The sequence below is a fragment of the Phytophthora infestans genome, genomic scaffold, assembly GCF_000142945.1.
Source record: "Phytophthora infestans T30-4 supercont1.3885 genomic scaffold, whole genome shotgun sequence".
NCBI lineage: Eukaryota > Oomycota > Peronosporomycetes > Peronosporales > Peronosporaceae > Phytophthora > Phytophthora infestans.
Genome location: NW_003304795.1, coordinates 1 through 1,863, shown reverse-complemented (window position 1 = coordinate 1,863; position 1,863 = coordinate 1). Strand labels below are relative to the sequence as shown.

Here is a 1,863-nt window from a genome sequence, read left to right as displayed (position 1 = left end):
TTCGCTTACCGTAGTCTCGCTCTAGTATTGTAGCTAGGAATACTTCGTGCGTGCAAGCACCATGGTCATCGTCCGGTTCGTTGATCAGAGGGGCCATGGACACTAGTGGGCATTTCGCGACTCCGTCCACTTCGTAGCAGGCAAAAACGGCTAGGAAGTGCTCGGAGTCGTGCGACCATCCGTCGATGACGAGACCAAGCTGGTTAGGCATCTCGTCCTTAATCTTGGCTTCTACTGCCAGCGTTACCCCTTCCATGGCCCCGCGCAATGTCTCGACAGAAACAGGAGATAGGCTAGTGTAGCTACACACAATTAATTAGTCGTGAAAACGATATAGCAGAAGAGACACAGTATCTTACCATCTCGCCCCAGCGTTCTCACAGAAACGGAGCGGTAGGTTGCTGGATATTATCCAGTCTAGCCACCCGTGTAGGTCCCGTGCACGCTGACGAATCCATGGTTCCAGGGTGCCGCGACCGGTGTCCGCCTCGCGCATCACGTCCACGTAGTCAGGGTGTTGGCTACGTACGTGCTGGATGAGGTTGGTGTACCCACTTCGGGGTGCTTGTCGACGAACGGTACCACACCGGCACCGATAGAGACCCTCAATAGTTTCATTGAATGCATCCGTGACGGCTGAAAAGTAGAAACCAGAGATTCGAGTGTTGGAAAAGGCTTGGGTGGCCATGATGCAGATAGCAAAGTGAGTGTACGTTAGACGGAAGAAGGTGGGCTCTTGATAGCCATCTATCTGCGATTTCCTAAGTTAACAGTAAATTAAGGTATTCATCCACAAGATTAAAAGGTAAATTATTTATGGTCAGCCTTAAGGTCCAAAAATAAATAATTTCAGGGTCGTTATTGTATTGTACGGGCAATCAATGTATTTTTCGGCATCCCTGGTCGGTGCTAAAGACACTACGCTGATGAGCGCGACTAACTTTTTACTTATAGAAATTGTTTTTCACTTAGGAATTCTGAATATTTTTAAATAATCACGGAAACTAGTCAACAGAAATATCAAAGTCAAAAGTACGGTAAGAAGTTAGGTCGATTGATATTTGACCAATTATGGTGAACCTGTTCTGTTACTCGTATCTATTGGCTAAAACAATCAAAGCCTCTGGCCCAACCAAAACGACTGCATTGCACATTTGGGTTACTGTGTCAACGTCCTGACCGTCATGGAGCTGGACCAGGCCATATCGCTGTGGCGCGGACGCGCTGCCGACGCTGTGTTGCTGGGTGCGTCATCTTCTGTCGCCAAAGATGGAAGTCGCCTGGTTCTGTTGACTTCGGCGGAAGATGTACGCGAGATCAGCGCTCCTGCGCGAAAATGCATCAACCACTGGACCTTCCGTGCTGGCAGTGTCCATGCGCTGCATGTGGCCGCAGCACGTCATCCGCACTCGCGTGTATTCTTCGGTGTATGCGGCGCTCCAGGCGTAGGCGCCAGTAAGAAAGCGCGCCAGGCTAGACGTCAGGAGGCCAATAAGACGACAGCCTCACCGGCCAACGAAGGGCCTCGCCGTCTGGCGCGACACGGATCTGGACGTGGCTAAATGGCGCCGCTCACCGCTGCAGTCAACCTCGAAGGCCTTTGCACTGTTGGTGCACTCGAAGCTGAAAGAGGAGGTCGTCGTGGTGTTCCAGAACGGCTCCTTCACTACGTACGACGAAGACCTGATCAGAGGACTACACAGTGACGACGCCAAGGATGCCAGTACCCTCGAAGAAGATGATGAGGATGACGAGGACGACCAAGAGGAGTCGGTAGTGTGGGCCTACCTGGAGACAGACAACCGTAGTCCACTTAAGGGCGCGTTGTTCCTGTCAATTTTAATGCAGAAGACCAACCAGAAG

General features: G+C 51.3%; 1 protein-coding gene across 1 annotated transcript; it reads left to right on the top strand.

The window, feature by feature from the left end:
• Nucleotides 1-1,184: 1,184 nt before the first annotated feature.
• On the top strand, nt 1,185-1,706 carry PITG_22538 (uncharacterized protein; the record flags this gene model as incomplete). Its single annotated transcript, XM_002909713.1, has 3 exons — nt 1,185-1,479; nt 1,522-1,554; nt 1,633-1,706. 3 exons carry the CDS (start codon nt 1,185-1,187, stop codon nt 1,704-1,706), a joined length of 402 nt encoding a protein of 133 aa, XP_002909759.1.
• Nucleotides 1,707-1,863: the final 157 nt, after the last annotated feature.